The 17,977-nt window shown below is 33.0% G+C and overlaps 1 protein-coding gene across 1 annotated transcript; it reads right to left on the bottom strand.

Moving 5' to 3' along the window:
- Positions 1 to 4,970: 4,970 nt before the first annotated feature.
- On the bottom strand, positions 4,971 to 9,562 carry LOC143082881 (cholecystokinin receptor type A-like). The gene is made up of 2 exons (XM_076258851.1): positions 9,426 to 9,562; positions 4,971 to 7,225 (listed from the first exon to the last, which is right to left on the bottom strand). The coding sequence occupies exon 2, from the start codon at positions 6,353 to 6,355 to the stop codon at positions 5,183 to 5,185; it is 1,173 nt and encodes a 390-aa protein (XP_076114966.1). The 5' UTR covers positions 6,356 to 7,225; positions 9,426 to 9,562; the 3' UTR covers positions 4,971 to 5,182.
- Between the last annotated feature and the right edge of the window lie 8,415 nt (positions 9,563 to 17,977).

The following is a 17,977-nucleotide window of genomic DNA, read 5'->3' as shown; positions in this document are numbered from 1 at the left end:
AAATTCTGAGACCAGTGCCTGTGTGTGTATTCATTAATTAACCGTAAAATGAAAAAAAAAATAGTATATAAACTCTAATTATACTTGAATGTTTTTGTTTTATTCAATTTACATAAATCTGGGTTTAGTTGTCTTTTATTAGAACTTTTGGTTTCTGATGCTTTATCATGTCATAATTGATTTGGCCATTTCACTTTTTCCAACTGATTTCGTTTTTAACGAAACCCCGTGTTTATTAGGCAGCAACCATTTGATTTTCGGGGGGGGGGGGGGGGGGGGCTATGGTTTTTTTTTCTGTGCAAACTTTTTTTTTCGCCTGCGGCGAAAAACAATCTATTTTTTTCGCGACAAGTCGAAAACAATTTTTTTCTTTCAATCTTAGCATTACATATAGTGGCAGCTGAGGGTGAAACAAACAATTTTTTTTTCTCAGAATCAAAAACAAATTATTTTTTTCTCCAAAAACTGGAAACAAACTTTTTTTTCCAAAAAAAAAACATAGCCCCCCCCCCCCCCCCCCCCCCAGAAAATCAAATGGTTGCTGCCTTAGCAATGTTCTCGTTAAGGTACGCACACACGCCCGTGCGTTCGATGGACGCTTCCTAGTCTTGTGATCATCATAACTTTCCCTCAGCTTTTCAAAAGAAGCAGAAAACATGCTTCTATTCAATATTTTTACCGGACATTCATTTTCGTTTTAATTCAATGTATGTTATGATAAATCCCGAGCAATGCGAAAAAAATATGACTACATGACACACGCTAATTGGATAAACTCCGAGAAGATCGAAATGTTTTCAAAAACACGTGTACCTATCGAGCAAGGGAAAACTCCAACAGGACCCATTTTAGCTGCCTGATGCAGGGATCTATTTTTAGAACGAAAGGAAATTTCCAATTATAAATATTACTAGAACACACCCGCGAAATCGCGGGCATTCAGAGCGTAGTAGTATGTAAAGTGTTGTTGGGAATGACTGGAGAATTTCAGGAAAAGTATCATAAGTCATAGGTTATTGGGGACAAGAATTTTTTTTTTACCCTCCACCTTTATTTCCAAAGTTCCCAATATTTGTTTTTTTTTACCCTCCACCTTTATTTCCAAAGTTCCCAATTTTTGGTTTTCTATCAATTTCAATATGAACATACATTTAGTATGTTATGAACATTTATTTAAGTAAGGAGCCTGTAATTCAGTGGTTGTCGTTTGTTTATGTGTTACATATTTGTTTTTCGTTCATTTTTTGTACATTAATAAGGCCGCTAGGTTTCTCGTTTGCATTGTTTTACATTGTCATTTCGGGGCCTTTTGAAACTGAGTATGCGGTATGGGCTTTGCTCTTTGTTGAAGGCCATACGGTGATCGACTTATAGTTGTAAATTTCTGTGTCATTTTGGTCTCTTGTGGAGAGTTGTCTCAACATGGCAATCATACCACATCTTCTTTTTTTTTGTAATCAATGAATTTTGTAAAAGATTTAATGACTGTATCAAAAGTTCACATGAATAATTTTAGCGCTTATCTGTATATTATGAACATTCATTACTATATAAATAAAGCGTATTTACTTTCAATTCTAAGTTTACTAATCGATCCATGGTGATCATTGATATAGTATACAGACCCTCTCTATTTTATAAACTCTGTGACCGCCGTGGATAGTAAACTTGAAAATGATAGCAGATAAAATTCTGAAAATACAATTCGTAGTATATGTATGTTCAAAGTATACAGAAAAACGCAAACCGGAAGTCTAATCTGACTTAAAATTTCGTACAATGACGGGACAATATCCGGATTGCCTTTTTCTCGTTTTTCTCCAAAAATAACTCAATCTGAATAATCATATGAATGGATGACAAATGCGACTATGCACTGTACCTATAGGACACAGAGGCGTGTTGATCAATTTATTGTGGAAAGAAGAGAAGCGACACCAAAAATGAGGTCTTCTCGTTTAATAGTATAGATAAAAATAGATTTACGCGACGACTGTAAACAGATATGGGTAAATAACGCAAACGGTAACCAATAACAGGGTTGAGAACTCATGGTTTTGGCATATAATTGGGTTTTCCTTTGAATTAATTGGGTTATTGAACCCTGCAATGGGCGATTGCATTGGTTTTTTTATTATTTGTATTGCGTGATCACGCAAATACGCAGCTTATCTGGAGCTCTGTTAACAGTCACTCTGTTTGATACTACAAATAAAGGAAACCCCAATATAGATATAAGGTCAACTGGAATTCTCCAATCCGACTGGAATAACCATGCTTAATAGAAGCAAGCGTTAATGTGTGCGATATGTAGAAAGACGCAACTGTTTTATCGGAATGATTGTTAAAAAAAAACTAGGCTACTTAGGAGAGTGAAACGCACTTTGAAAGTTAAAACCCTTGCAACACAACTATTTAAGGAATCTGTAAATTGCTTGTTGCAAGGTGGTGAATCCACTGATCGCTATGTCAGTTGACCAACTTCACCAAATATTGTATAAACTAAATGGTCACGTCAAGAATATGCATGTAACAATAACAAGACTTCTGTAGTGGAAAACAACATATACACATTTTAGCCAGTAGGTTCTAATCGAAAGGTCCCACTGTGAAATATAAACTGTGTTGTATTTTGTATACAGTACATTAATTTTGTAACTGTTGTTTGTCTTTGGTCTCTTTTTTTGCGTGGCGTTGTAAATTTTTTTTTCGACTTGTGGAGCTTATTAAACAGAATCGAAATTGCCCATTACTGTGTTGAAAGATGCTATTGTTACTGTATTCTTAAGAAATTGCACATGTAGATTTTGTGTTAATGCACTTTTTGTTTTCTTGAACAGTGATGAGATACAATGTAGATGCTCTATTTGTATTATGACCTTTATTCTTTAAAAGAGAGCAGTGGTTTAGTGGTTAGTGCATCCACAAATAATTTTAAACACAAAGGTTCCTGGGATGAAAATTTCAGGGACTTAATTTTCGGCTTGCTTGACACCATTTGCGACTATGGTCTTGAGGAAACGATGATAGTCCGTCGGAAGGGGACGATTAATGGCTGACCCGTGTTAAGAGAGAGCCATATCTCTTTGACGCCCTTGTAGATTTCGAAAAAGAGCAGGCTAATGCAGTAATGCCGCTACAAGGCAGCACTCGCACCCGCAAAGTGGAAATGGATACCTAATATAAGTTGTAAAACTTGTTTCCCAATCCACTACATGTTGTATAAATAAAATAGTAAACTATTCTGGGAATGAGAGTTTGCCAACAGATCTAGAAATGAAGCAAACCAGAATCTACTTTATATGTTTTGTAGGTACATTTGTAAAGTGAATGGTTTTCTAACCGTCTGTCATAGCGTTCAAAAATGAAAAAAAATAACACTTTTGGCATAAAATGGTCTTGACTTTCAAACCTTATCATCATAATTAATCAATAATTATCAAATTCATCAGATGGCGAATCTAGGAAAGGTTTATTGGAAACTTTTTCAGAGCTGAAAACAGCGTAGAAAATGTGTCAAAACTGCTTGCTTATTTTATATTTTTTTGTGTTTGTTGGTTATTTTTAATTGGCAATATCTTTTGGAAAAGTTGTGTGAGGGGGCGGAGATAAAGTGATATATTTCTGAGTGGTAGTTAATTTTCAATGGAAAACGAATGGAATTAAGCTTACTTTCGTTTCATCATTTCCTCTGGTCGATCTTATATCATAAACCAAACCAGATGCAGACCCTGAATAAATTAACCTTCCAATACAACTGATATTAGTTCTGACTAATATAATTGTTTATGTATCTTAACTGTTATAAATATTTGCGCTATTTTTTTTTATTTTTTTTATTGTTGTCTATAATAGTTTCTTTGAAAATATGCTTTCCATGCATTGAGATAAATATATATAATTTTTAATTGATACTTGGTAACACCCAACTTATTTTATCTTCTCTTAACGTTAATTTAACTACAGTTATTTTATTTTGACTGGACTGAGGGTCAACAGAGTACGAAAAGAAATAGAAAACTAATTATACTGACAGACATGTATATCGCAACACTTACAGAGTTAGCCTTTTTTGGTCATATAGTTCTTGAACTGTTTCGGTTCTTAAACATCCTTGGCTTTCAAAATTTCGGCTTTGACTGCTCCTGATAAAGACAAATTCAGAGAAGCGCATTGAACGCATGAAATTTAAAACTGTTTGATTTGATTTTTATAAGCCACAGCCACAACAAACTACTGATATTTTCGTATTAATCTGTAACTTCATGTGTTATTTTTCTTAAAAATCTTTATCATTTCATTTAATTTTTAAAACGATTGAATACTTTGTGAAAATTACTATTTTGAAGGCTGAAAAAATACCGTTAATCATCAAGGAGAAGGTCAATGAAGTGGTATAAAATGACAAGAAATCTACTGCATTCAGTCATGAAATAGAATATAGAATTGATATGGTGAATAATTCTAAGAGAAAACAACCCTACCCAAGAGGTCATAACACCCCAAGGCTTCAATGGGTCTTCAACACAGTGACAAAATCTCGCACCCTGAGGAATTTTAAGGCTTCAGCAGATCCATACACAATAATGTATACATGGTATACTAGTTCAGCGAAATGGACGCGACACTGAACTCTGAAAAGTACAAAATGTACCAAAAACACCAAGACAAACAAAGGCTAGATGTTCCCGACATAGGACAGGAGCAAACATGCGATTGGGTTAAACTTACTTACACATTATACATATTTTTAGCTGACAACTTACACATTATACATATTTTTAGCTGACAATCTACACATTAGAAATGTTAGAAATGATCTATCTGACGATACCAATCATTGTGCAAACATTTGTATTGCCATTCGGTTAAAGTATTAGTAAGATAATGTTTGCTGAATAGTTGATTGTTTGTCGCGAAAAAGCATTTTTCTATATAGTTTCTGCTAAGGAAGGATTTAAATAAAACTAAAACTTAAGGATTATTTATTTAATAATTTGATTTTGATTGTTTAAGATTTCATAATACTAAACGGAAACAAATACTTCTTATAAATGTTAAGTACAATGTACAACCACATTTAATGATTTCGCCTACACCTGTAAACTTACAACGTCTATAAAAAGACAGTGATTTCATGAATGAGTGATACTACATTTTTAAGTGTTATTTTTTCCTTTCATTACGTCCTGCACGTCAAATGTCTGAATATAATCTTACACTTTTGACGAAATTTCTGGTCCAGGAATCCGTAAATAATAGGATTAACTATGTTGTTTATGATAAACGTTCTCCCGAGAATTGGAAATATTGCTTTAGTTGTAGCGTTCGAGGTAAAATGTCCACTTGCTATTGAAGCGTTTAGTTTCACAGCAACGTATGGTACATAACTCAAAATAAAACAGAAACTAATTGCGAATGCTATTTTTGTCACTTTCTTAGAGGAGTTTTCTTGTCTCATTGCACCATGTCGCTTATCAGGAGATTTGGCATGTCTTTTTATGGTGTTTTCTCTACTTGACTTTAGTTCCGAAAGTTGTTTACTTCGAAACTCATCTTCGTCCATATCTATGCTATCACATGTCTCTTCTAGACTAAGCTTAATTTCATTTCTGTCTAGTTTGTTTGTAGATGCTGTTGAATGATTGTCGGTTCCATTTTGTCTGATAAATGTACTTCTAAAGTGCACGTGACTCAACACTTGCCGTCCGATAATTGAATACATAACAATTAGAGCGAATATACACCCAATATAAATTGCTAAAAGTGTAGAACTATATACAGTTGTATACGCTTGGTCCTTGTATCTATCCGAAAAACTGCAGTCGTATCCTGTCAAATTATTTTCTAATTTCTCTAAACTTATACCACTTATGACTGCTTCGGGAAATGCGAAAACAAATGCAATTAAAGCAATAAGAAAAATGCACCAAATTGCTTGACGTATTGTCATCTGTAACTTTAGCGGTTGAATTACACGTCTAGTACGATCTGCTGACAACGCTATTAAAATGAAAGAAGACAAAAGAGCAAGTAAAACATTGATAGAACGGAATATTTTACAAGCCCATTCAGAATAAAATGTCAATTGGTGAGTCATTTGAATTATTTCAAATGGGACTGCCACTGTACATACCAAGAAATCCGTCACTGCTAAAGCTGTTATGAATAGTCGATGTGTAGTCCTTCTTTTAATTGTCCAAGTGTAAACTGCAATAACAAGCAAGTTTCCCGGAGTTCCAACCAGTGTTAAAAATGAGAGATATATTATTGGCGCAAGACGCTGTATCGTTTCTGCATCATTTAAATCTTCTAAAGTAACTGACAAAACACTGTCGGATAAATTGCCGTGCATTTGTTATTTATTTTATCTCCCAAATTCTACATTTAACAAGCATGAATGATAATAAAACACTTTGTTCCGTTATGCAGTACGTTTCATAGTTTCCATGAATAATAAAAATTTAAATGTCTATAGAATTACTTTCTAATTTATTGTATGCACTTTCACAGCACAGCACAATGATATTCGTTTCACAACTTTCCGTGTCTACCACGTGGAATATTCCACTATAATTAAATTTACACTTGCGTAAAAGTCGCACCAGAATGTATAATGTAAATTTCAACGCTGATTATCACATCTGCACTATTAAGTATACGTTGTTTCTGAAATTGTTAAAGAAAACTAGTTATATTTCTAAATATAATATGAGTGATCCTGTTTAACAATAGCTACTGACCAAACTGACACCAGTCAATACAGAAGGAACAAAAGTAATTTCCTTTGCGAAAATATATTCCTTAATAATCAATCTAAATGTATTGAAGCGATTCGTGTACTTCCTGAATATTTATAACGTTAATTTTCTCCCTCGATATAAAACTTTTTACACAACTAACACAAGTGGTATCTAGGTGACTAAACAAATCGGATGTATGTTATTGTGTTAAGAAAAATACAACACTAATGTCATAAATATTTTGATCTTTTTCCCACAACTTGAAATGTGTAGTGTCTCGAGTTAAATAAAACGTATGCTATAAATTAACCAATGCATACAACCTGAGATGATCCGAACGATCCAGGTTATTGATATCCGTTTACACTGCCCTCTGTGTCAGTTCTTATCGGTTCTTTTATTTGTCCTATTGTTAATATCATTACAGTATAATCCTTTAAGTCGTGTAACTCTACCTTTCAGTTCTTCGATTTTTTGGTACTCTTTAAAAAAAATCTACTATAGTTACAACAATACATTTGTGTGTCCATGTTACATAATATGTTATCTGTTTTTGTTTGTTCCAGATAAATGTGTAATGATTTACTTTCCACAACACAATTAAACAAGTACGCGTTAGTAAAACGTACTAAAAACTGCTATTCTGACAGGAAATAGAAATAGGGAAATATAAACCTAACCACCTGTAACCGTTAGGTCACTGTTACCTTTGTTTACCTGGTGCATTTTAATGTCACCGTTTTTCTCTTCTTTTTTAAACAAAATTATTTAAAAAAAATATTTAACCGCAAACCCTGATAACATTTCGATCGTTATGTTACCTTGACGGTTGCGGTATATAGTTTAATCGCTTGTCGTATCTTTTTGTACTTTTTTAAAATTTAAATGCTATTATATTCAAATCGTCATCATTTACATAACACTCCTACATTTGTACTACCCCCACACTTAAAACACACATTATTTATTTGTTAATTTTTAAAATAAAAAAAGAAATAGGCTTTGATGTAAACCTTACAGTACTTATATAATTCGTTTTACCCTATTGTTATAATATTAATATCAATATCGAAATAAGGCGATGAAATATATTTGACAATGGGGACAACTATTCACTATTATATAAGAAATGACGTGCATTTTAGCAGTTATATTTCACCGTACATCGTACAATCTTTAACAATGAGCAAAACCAATGTCTTAAAGTCAGCTTTACAAGGCCAAACACCATGTGAAACGACCAACAGCTTAATTCTCCCCAAAAAATGGAAAATATATATTTATGTTGCGGACTATATCAGCATTTGAACCATATACAATTGGTTCGATCAGACGCGTAAGGGTGTCACATAAATTTAACCCACTTTCTTTTTTGGATTTAAATTTATTTTGGTATTTTTATAAAATTGATATTTATTGTATATTTCAAATTATGTTTAGTTAAGAAGGTTAATCTGTTCCTGTCATTATTTATACGATCTTACAAAAACAGCTGAAAATCCGGCGTAAAAATCGGGGAAAGAACACATGTCAATAATTAAATGAAAATAATTAGAAATTTGTTTCTGAAATAAAAATTCAAACACTACACTAAGAAAAAAGAAAAGAAAAGGTCCATGCCTCTTGTTTCACTTGCGCACAGAAAAGTCGATTGAGTAAAACGTTCTTAATTGATTTTATAGCAAAGGAATTTCAAAGATAACAGTTACATCAAGTATCCTGCGAAAAAAGTTCGAATTATTAACAAAATAATATAGTCTTAATACTCCAGATCGTATTTCCCAGTCCATTAATAACATAAATATTACAATACTTATATTCTCGGACAATATGGGTATACGAATATTGTAAAAATACTCAAATTGGCCGGAATGTATACATGTATATACGAAGAACGGCAACGTACATGTACTAAAAACAAATACAGAATTGCACGTAAAGGCTTTGGATTACTCAGGACAGACCCACAATGAATGTGGCAGGGCTATACATGTTTGTGAGCGCTCAAAATAAGGGTCCAGATTTAGAAAAAGGGGGACTTAAGATACCAGAGGGACAGTCAAACTCATAAATCGAAAATAAACTGACAACGCCATGACTAAAAATGAAAGGACAAACAGACAATAGTACACATGACTCAACATTGAAAAATAAAGAATAAACAACACGAACCCAACCAAAAACTAGGGGTGATCTCAGGTGCTCCGGAAGTGTAAGCAGATCCTGCTCCACATGTAGCACCCGTCGTGTTGCTTATAAGATATGAGATATCAAATCCAGTAAATAGTCCAATTCGGTAGGTCACATTTATGAGAATATGTTGACAGTGCCATTGATAGTAGAACACTTCGATAACAATGTCTGAAGAAACTTTGATGGAATAGAACGTAACTCTATATTCGTTGAAACTATGATATACTTAGTACAATAAGCCAATTTGAGTTAAGCTTATCAATGATGAGATATCATTCTAAAAAAAATGAGCAGAAGGTACAAGAAGAGTTAAATAAATAAGATGGCTCTTACCCAACCTGGGGCATTGACAATATATTAGTGGCTTTATAGTAGCTATAAATCACTTACCATTTCATATTCAACTTTTAATCACTTCATACCCAGATAATCTTGCTTTTATGTGTCATTTTAAGTGACACAGTATGTTTGGCTTGTAGTGATACTTACCAATTAGACGTATTTAACGATCATTTGGAATTACATGTATTTGCACATCCGTTGACAACTTTCTCTCCAAATCCTCATAAAGCGCGTAAAATCTCCGCAGCCACGCCAAGGAATATGCCGACTTAATTGCCATGCAGCTACAAATATAATTGAAAGGAAAATTATTATGAACAAATGACATATGTTTAGGTATTGATTGAATTGTTTGAGGGCAAATAAGGCATAAATATTTCTATGATGAAAGTGATAACAAATATTATATGTCATACTTACTTTTCGCCCTGTCTGGCAACTTGCACATGTAGCTCCTGGTGTATAAAAAGTTGTTGTAGATATAGATGTTTATCTTGAGATTATCAATTAAAAATTACCAATAAACACTTTTAAAAATTGTTACCTTGCAAGTGTCCGTTGAACGTCCGGTAGGCGTCCGTTTTGTACGGTACTCGTCCGTTTCGTTTCCGTTTTGTATCGTTACTTGTCCGTTATACATCCGTTGGTCAGTACATCAACAGACTCCAAACGGATAACAATTTTAATGTTCAAACGTTAGTCCTCCGTTCGTGCTATCCGGTAAGGTATGACCGACGCTTTACTGTTTCATTATTTATCTTTTACATCATTTTCATAATTCTGTGCCCTAGCTCAAAAACTTACAATTCAGAGAAATTTTGAAGTTAAACATCCAGGCAACTAAATTAATAAAAATGATTTGGTCTGTTATATTAAAAGTTGTCACAATTTCATTATTAAACTCCTCCTCGACCAAACTCCTTCTTCACATCAATAAGCATTCCATCAAAGTTTTAATTTGAAACATATTCCCCCAGAAGGATCACACTTGGTTTTATTTTACAGGGATTGGAAAAGTACTTATACATTTTTTCATATCATGATCCACCTTTATAAGATAGGAAGATGTGGTATTAATGTAAATGAGATAACTCTCCACCACAGACCAGGTGACGTAGAAAATAGGCAACTATATGCATTTATATTTACAACGGCTGTCCAGGCCCCCAAGCAATAATGTACCTCTTATGACACACACATTTTGCTTGGTTTCAATGTGAGATTTTCATCACTTGGACGAGTAACACATTACAATTTGTTGCAGATATAACCAGGAAAAGTGATTTTAGGAATTTTAAAGTATAATTTGCATAGTGCAATATATGAAATCTCGGTTTAGATTGAATATTTCTCGTTTTAGATTGAATATTTCTCGTTTTAGATTGAATATTTCTCGTTTATTTTTAATTTGATTATGAATTTCTGTAATGTAACTTAATCCGATAGCTGTTAAAAGTACGACAGATAATATAAGTAAACATAATACATGTATGTTACAGTCAACTGCAAACGAAACAATTATCGCTATTTTACTAAGTTTAGAATCAGGACAATTATCCGATTATTATTGCATAAGATTGGACAATAATAGATTTATTTTATGAAAACCTTTTGTAATGTTTTAATACCCTTAACTTTGAATTAACGTGATAATATATTTTGTAAACTGTTGATTGGGCAGTCTTTCCCTAGCTTTTAAACTGTACACTTGTTAATGGTGTTTTTTTATCATACTGCATGCGGTCTTGCGTTTAAAGCAATTGTAAAGTCGATTATAGACTGATAATGGAAATGGGGAATGTGTCAAAGAAATAACAACCCAACCAAGAGTAGAAAACAACCGAAGGCTACCAATGGGTCGTTAACACAGCGAGAAAATACCCCACCCGGAGACGTGCTTCAGGTGGCACCTAAACAAAAATGTGTACTAGATGCATAAAAACAAACAAGAAGATTATTATAATTCATCTCTATTTAAGCTATTTGATGAGAATTTGATTGGAGCAATAATTTTACTCTTTGTATAAAACATAGTTCCCGCATTTTATTTGACAGATCAACAGAAAAACTGTGATAGTACATGTATGATAGAAGAAAATACTCTCGGCATTTATGCGTAAAAAGGTATCAAAAGTTACATCGTGATAAGACAACTCTCAAAACACTACGTACTTACAGAACTTTAAAAACTGCAATACATACAGACCCCTTTTTAATCATTTGATAATAAAATGATAATATATTTACTGCCAATGAGACAACTACCCTGCAGCCACGAAAACACCGATAAAGATGTAAACAACTTTATGCCACCGCATACTTTTTTTTAACTTGTATTCCATCTCATATGAGAGCTTATTCACAGCGTAGATGTCGTTGGCCCATTCCTTTGGATATCAAAAGTATGGACGTCTCCTCGTTGATCCACAGACTTGTACTGCATGTGATGTCAGGATCGATTTTTTTAATCCTGGTATCTATTTTGAGTTTATTGGCACATTCACTAGACTATAAAAGTGTGCAGTCTCGAGATGCTATTTGGTATTTTTCTGTTTTATTTGATTGCTATCTAGATTGTCTGACTCATATAGTTATGATAGATTGCTAAATTTCCTAACGGTAAAGTTTATACTAGAAGTTCTGCAATCCTGTCACATAGTGAAGTACTGATAATCTATACCATACGTCAAGGACGTTTACTAGACAAATGTAAGTTATAAATCCTTGCATAAGTTTATAGAATGTCAATTACATAATGGTCGAGAGACTAACTATATCTTAATTCAGTTCCTGGCTTCTTGGTTAATATTAATAAAGGACAATATGGTTTGATATCATCACGGTTAGGTAGATGGTCTCTGGTTTGTGGTCTCTGGTTTGTCTGATAACGGGTTGTAACTTTATGTAAACTATCATCAAGTGTAACGAACATAGATATATATTCAAGAATTGTTCTTAAAAAAAAGACGAATAAAAACATGAAAAAAACTATGTTGCTGAAGAAAAAAATTATTTGGTACTTTTACAAACGCTTTTAATCAAGTTTATTAAGAAAAATCAAAGAAATAAAACGACGAAATCAATGTAAAACTAGAGATTTCTCGACATTTTCATACCAAACGAATATCACTGTGTAGTACCACGAACAGATACATGTATGAGAAACCCCGAACAGTGGAAAAACAAATTTGTCAGATAAGGTCAAATTCTTCTTAAACTCATTGTATACTACGTTTTACTGAAAAGTAAAGTTTTGTCATAGTATTATCCTACTAAAATAGTTAGTACTATTTATAGCTTCACAATTGGTTTTCTATTTCTTAGACGAAAGAAGACAAACGTTGTTAAAGATTCATTTTGTAACAAACCAAATATTTTAAAATCTCAAGATCTTATGAATAGCAATAAACAAGGTGTGCAAATTTTTACGAATAATTATTAAATGCCCAGAATCTCCTGGGTAACCGCTTTATGTCTCTACTTTACATGTGGGCTCAAATCGTATTCTATGTTGTTAATATGTTTGTGTATGTCTCTTTAGCATATACTAATGTATTTTCTTTAAATCGTCAGATTCAGATAGGGTGTAACTGTTCAACAAAGCGCGTGACGAGGTCAAACATGTTATGAACACATTTATCTTTCAACCATTCATTTCGTGTTTTCGTAGAACACATGTAAATATATTTAAGCTTGAAAAAAGTTAACACTGTACATGTATTCCAAATAAACTATAGTTTACACAGGGAAATTCATGTAAACAACACGGATAAATTGTATGGCGAATAGCGGCGGATATGGGGGATTAGAATTGATAATATTTGTTGTCTTTGCTTTTGGGCTACCTATATATGGTGGTGATGCTACACAGTGACTAAAATACTAGATTGAAAATTATTTTTAAAATCAATCTAAATTTGTTTTAGGAAATATAGTTATATACAATGATCGATAAATCTGCACATAAAAAACATTGGAAAGAAATTCTATACCATTTTAGTACTGAATGTGATAACCTAATAAATCTATACATTGACGCAAACACAAATAACTTATTGAAATGTTAGTACCTGAGTGGGTTGAAGTAGGAACAGGATCTATAGTACATAGGCTTCACCATAACCATATTGTATGCCTGTGTAAAGATTAATTGAATTTGTGATGCTGAAAAAACATCTGCTAATGTCGTCCACTGTGCAAATTAAATAATCACATTTAGATTAATTAGTGATTGATGACAATTAAGTAAATATAATTCATTTCCATCTGTTTTCTTATATTTACATTAATTGACATAGATCGTATTTGAACAAGGTAATGTAAACATGTTAATAGTAGTTACAGTTTGTTATAACCGGAATAACGTTAATAATACTACCATGTAAATCAAGTATTTCATCTGTAATTGATGTTATGTCATGGGATAAATACATGTATGCCAGGTTATGGAATACTTGACTAATACCAGGCTATCAAAATTATACTCAATATCAGCACAAATTAAACAAATGTACAATTGACAATTATCATATTCAAAAATAACCAAGAGGTAAAATAGCTAGTTCGCATGTTTGAAAAATCTTTACGCTTTATAAAACTGCATTTGATCAAGTTATGGACAAACAAGAATGATAACAAAGTAGGCAGCAACGAATACGTTTGCTTGTTGTCTTAAAGGGACACTAGCTGTAAAATTAATCTCCACCGATTTGACTCAAATTCTCATATTTGATTTATAACAAAAAAAGTCATACTAAAACGTTTATCCAAATAATTAAGTATCTATTAAAAAACAATTTACGATGCATGGATTCGAAAATATGTATCAGCATTTCGTAGGAATTTTAGTCTAGACGCAATCTAACTGACCATCGATGTGACCTCTGTAAATTGCCGACGGTAATATAACTTATATAGACATGAATATGATATATACATATAGATAGAAAACACGTGCAATTGAATTTTCTGTCTGTTTGATTTCATACTACAGGTTAAAATATTATGTTAATCATCGTTTTTATCTGTATAAGAACGAGTCTTTGTGGATTGAATCAGTCGATTAAATGGTTGACCTTAGATATATGTCAGAGAAGGTAACTGACGCTAGATAGCACTTTGATGTTGATGTTAACATAGGAAGATTTGGTATAATTGCCAGTAAGTTCAAATGAAATGACTTTTGATACATGTAAAAGAAGTAAAAGAGATACTTATGATGCACACAGGAAGAGCAAACCTAAGTTATCGACCAAGTACTAGCTAGTATTAGTTTTACTTCTCTTACATGTATCAGAAGTCATCGACATAGTACTAGCTAGTATCGACATATGATACCTGTAAATTGAATATTGTTTTTATTGGTATAAATATTGGTTTTGTTATCAGTTAATTAAAAGCAAACTAAATATTACTAGTATGTTAAATAAATATACACATTCATGGATCTACAATTTGTCGATACCTTTATCTTGGCATTGCACAAGGTCATGTTTTTGTCTGACAGTTTGTGACGTCTTTACACTAAATCCATTGGATGTTGGATGTGTACGGATTGATAATTTAGTCTTAGATGCATGATTTTTTTATTAGTTGTTAGCGGCTTTGAACCAGCTGTCAGTTACATGTAACTGCAAGTACTCTCAGATCTGTTCCTAGTTTCTTTTTGTTGTTGGGGTGTACAAGTACCCAGCCACGTTCACTTGTATTTTTGTCCATTTGATGAGTTAACCCTTTTTCAACTGATTTTTATATTCCGTTCTTATGTTGTACTGTTATACCCCTTTTCCAGGTTAGGGGAGGGGTGGGATGCCGCTAACATGTTTAAACCCACCACATTATGTATGTATGTGCCTGTCCCAAGTCAGGAGCCTGTAATTCAGTGGTTTTCGTTTGTTTATGTGTTACATATTTGTTTTTCGTTAATATTTTGTACATAAATAAGGCCGTTAGTTTTCTCGTTTGAATTTTTTTACATTGTCATCTCGGGGCCTGAAATAGCTGACTATACGGTATGGGCTTTGTTCATTGTTGAAGGTCGTTCGGTGACCTATAGTTGTTAATTTCTGTGTCATTTTGTTCTCTGGTGGAGAGTTGTCTTATTGGCAATCATACCACATCTTCTTTTTTATAAGAAAAGTAAAACCGATACTAGCCAGAACTTTGACCCGATGACGTCTGATATATGTAAGTTAAATAAACGCTCGTTGTACTTTCATGATGAATATCACAATGAAAAAAATCTGCAAGTATCTTTAGTCCAAACATCTGCTGCTGCTAGTTTTGACGTTGAGTGACAATATAATGTTTGGTTTAAATATAAATCTATTGTAATGCATTAATGATGACGTCAATAAATTTGGTAAAGTAATATCAAATTTCGAGAAAATCCATTGGAAATCAAATTGCATGAGCAAACTAAATTACTGCTTGCTTCACCTTTAAATCACAGCTTCATCGTTATTCATATAATGAAAATGAACGAGACAAAAACGATTATGTAATGCAATATTTTAAACCTTATCTGCACAAAATAAACATCTATCCCAAATAGTCCTGTCGATATCAATGCGATAACATAACAAAACGACACAAGGATTGATAGAACATTTGAGAACCACTTAACCGCTGCGCATATATATGACTTGTCTTTTCTGATACATATCCCAAATTAAATTACTGGATTACACATGACCACAACATTTCTCTATAAACAAAAACCCATATTAACGGCCATCGTATTAACTAGAATGTAGTTTCATATGAAGATTCTTCTAAATCGGCAATTGAGATGAATATAGCACACTAAGGCTGACCTCAATCGACTCACTATTACCGTCATTAACCACAACTATGTTTGGCCTATGGAGAAGAAAAAAGCTGAAACTTGAATACGGAGGCACCAAATTAGATATAGTCTGTTATTGTTCAATAGCTTTGTTTGGTTGGTGTAGTATTTCATTGTCTCTTATGCCTATGTTTGTACGTCTGTTTTAAGTGGAGTCAGATTAGGTGTAGTATGTTGTAGTGTTCAATGTCTCTTTTGGTACGTCTGTTTTATTTTCAATTTTCCATTTATCAGCAGTAACATACCCTCTGCCCCATCGTATGGTGTTTACATATCTCTGTTGGTATTGTATGCTCATGCATGTTCACATTCGGACTTCATATACAGGAGTGTGCTCTTTACGCTGAACAACGTTATGAGGAGGCAAGATTAAAAACGACAATCCGCAAATTTTATGGACACCGTCACGAATTGGTTGACTTCCATACAATGTGTCCGTGTCTAAACTAACTTTAGGACATGTTTACCACTTCTTAGATTGTGACTTACCATTTACATCGTCTGGTCTTTTAAGTAACGAACATGACCTATTCCCGACTATGGCTGTTTTTCTGAGTGTGAATTCGCATTGCTATAAGATGTGTCGCGGTATGTGTTCCAGTTAATTTCTAAGATTTAAGTTTAAAGCAACTATATGTACATTATATCTATTTGTTTTACACAAAATACCGATATACATGTAGATAGATACTACAATTAATTATCTGATTGCTTAAACTATTCTTTATTCATAAATATTCTTGCTATTGTTATAAAATATATACATCAAATGACATAGTTACAAACCTGATCTTGAACAGTATTAATTTTTTTTAGAAATTAACATGTGACGTCACTTTTGTGGCGTAGACCCAGTCGTGTGAAAGACAGTTCGTGGTTCTATTGTGCTGTACTACATTGTATGTTGGTATACGTGTTCGTTTTTATTCTGTGGTTAGCATGTCGAAATGTGCTATTGTATTGCTTATTTGTATATTTCTCTGTCCCGTATGTTCTTACATTTATTTGTACTGTGTCCCTGTCATGTAATGGTGGCAATTTAGTTTTATATTCAACATGGCCATAGAAGTGCGAAGTTTGGCTAGCAACACAACCTGGTTCGATCCATCCTTTGGTCTTAAAATGTCCTGTACCAAGTTAGGAAAATGGCAGTTGTTATCTTATATATAGTTCGTTTCTGTGTGTGTTGCATTGTCGTTTTTTTGTTTGTTTTTTGTTTACTTCAGTGTATCTTTTGTTTCGTTGTTTCTCTCTCATAGTTGATGTGATTCCCTCGGTTTTAGTTTGTAACCCGGATTTGTTTTTGTCTCAATCAATTTATGACTTTCGATTAGCGGAATACTACTGTAGCTTTTATTCAACTGGAGTCAGGTTTTGTAAGTAGGTGTAGTCTGTTTTAGCGTCTAATGTTTATGTTTTTACGTCTTTTTATGTAGGTTATCTGTTAGTGAAATCTGTTGTAATGTTCAATCTCTATGTTCATTCCTGTTATTTTTTTCTGTATAATATGTAGAAGTTACAAGGATGTTACAGAGTTGCCATTTACAGAGTTGCCATTTCCACATATATATATATATATAAATCATAATTTATTTTAAAATATCACGTAATTTTCGATATTACTTTTAATTTCAAAGGGACTGGCAAATTAATCGATCTGCGATGATTCGTCTTCAATAACGCCGATGTCAAACTTTACAAGTTCTTTGTTTTCAAAGTTTGACGACGAATGTGGGCGTTATCGTTTTAACAAAGTTCATTTGCCATAATATTTACTTTACCAAGGGCATAATCCCCTTTAAATAAGATCAGTCCTCAATTTTTAACTCATCCAATATATTCATAATTGCTT

This window comes from Mytilus galloprovincialis, chromosome 7 (genome assembly GCF_965363235.1).
Source record: "Mytilus galloprovincialis chromosome 7, xbMytGall1.hap1.1, whole genome shotgun sequence".
NCBI lineage: Eukaryota > Metazoa > Mollusca > Bivalvia > Mytilida > Mytilidae > Mytilus > Mytilus galloprovincialis.
The sequence above is the reverse complement of the archived record's forward strand: the minus strand, read 5'-3'. Positions and strand labels throughout refer to the sequence as shown.

What these genes read in the sequence shown, in the direction of transcription:
- LOC143082881 (XM_076258851.1), bottom strand. Translation starts at nt 6,355, where the DNA reads ATGCACGGCAATTTATCCGACAGTGTTTTGTCAGTTACTTTAGAAGAT.